Here is a 1,099-nt window from a genome sequence, read left to right as displayed (position 1 = left end):
TAAACATGTACTACATACATACTCTACAGTATAGTAAACATGTACCACATACATACTCTACAGTATAGTATACATGTACCACATACATACTCTACAGTACAGTATCCATGTACTATATACATACTCTACAGTATAGTATACATGTACTACATACATACTCTACAGTATAGTAAACATGTACTATATACATACTCTACAGTATAGTAAACATGTACTACATACATACTCTACAGTATAGTAAACATGTACTANACATACTCTACAGTACAGTATCCATGTACTACATACATACTCTACAGTATAGTATGTACATGTACTACATACATGTACTGTATACACATATACAACACTGGAAGATGTAACGCTTTTAAATTTAATTGGTATATCATAAATTTTGATTTTGATAAAACAATAACCAGTTTAAAAATTAATTGTGTGGAAAAAAATCTGATTTCGAAAGCAATAGAATATTTGATTTGTTGATATGACAGATTCCTTGATACAATGGTGATGCACGAAAATTACATGTACACATTGAAATCAGTTCGAAATTCGTGCAAATCAACCTAAGTATAGAATTTTATTTTTCTTCCAATTTGGTATGTTTATTACATGTATGTAGGAATACAAGGTAACTTACCAAGAGTGCATACGCCAAAGCCACAGCGTCCGTGGCATTGAGACCCACGTGCTGGAGCCGGATCTCGCGCTCCCGGAGTTGTTGTAAAATGAGACGGATTGGCGAGGAGCCTAGTATATGACACGCTTCTATGTATGATACATGGCCAATATCTACATTGTCCCTCCTCTCTTTGTTCTTCACTTCTTCATCTTTAATATAAATTAAAAAATAATACATATAAACTGTATTGTAGTACTGTTATTAAACATTACGTAATATCATGCAATTATATCGGTACCAGATCAATGGTCAATTAATGAACCTGATTCTAGTACGAACTGCACATGTTTAATGCCAAATGAATCCCTTTATGAACTTGATCCTAGAACGAACTGCACATGTTTAATGCCAAATGAATCCCTTAATGAACCTGATTCTAGTACGAACTGCACCTGTTTAATGCCAAATGAATCCCTT

General features: G+C 33.3%; 1 protein-coding gene across 1 annotated transcript in view; it reads right to left on the bottom strand.

Annotated features, from left to right (window-relative positions):
• LOC110461802 (leucine-rich repeat-containing protein 74A-like) overlaps positions 1–1,099 on the bottom strand; it is a 47,738-nt gene that overhangs the window by 39,265 nt on the left and 7,374 nt on the right. The window contains exon 2 of the mRNA XM_021515471.1: positions 641–831. Coding sequence (XP_021371146.1) covers positions 641–831 — 191 coding nt within the window. The remainder of the gene's footprint in view (positions 1–640; positions 832–1,099) is intronic.

Source organism: Mizuhopecten yessoensis, unplaced genomic scaffold, assembly GCF_002113885.1.
Source record: "Mizuhopecten yessoensis strain PY_sf001 unplaced genomic scaffold, ASM211388v2 scaffold10683, whole genome shotgun sequence".
NCBI classification, from domain to species: Eukaryota; Metazoa; Mollusca; class Bivalvia; order Pectinida; family Pectinidae; genus Mizuhopecten; species Mizuhopecten yessoensis.
The sequence above is the reverse complement of the archived record's forward strand: the minus strand, read 5'-3'. Positions and strand labels throughout refer to the sequence as shown.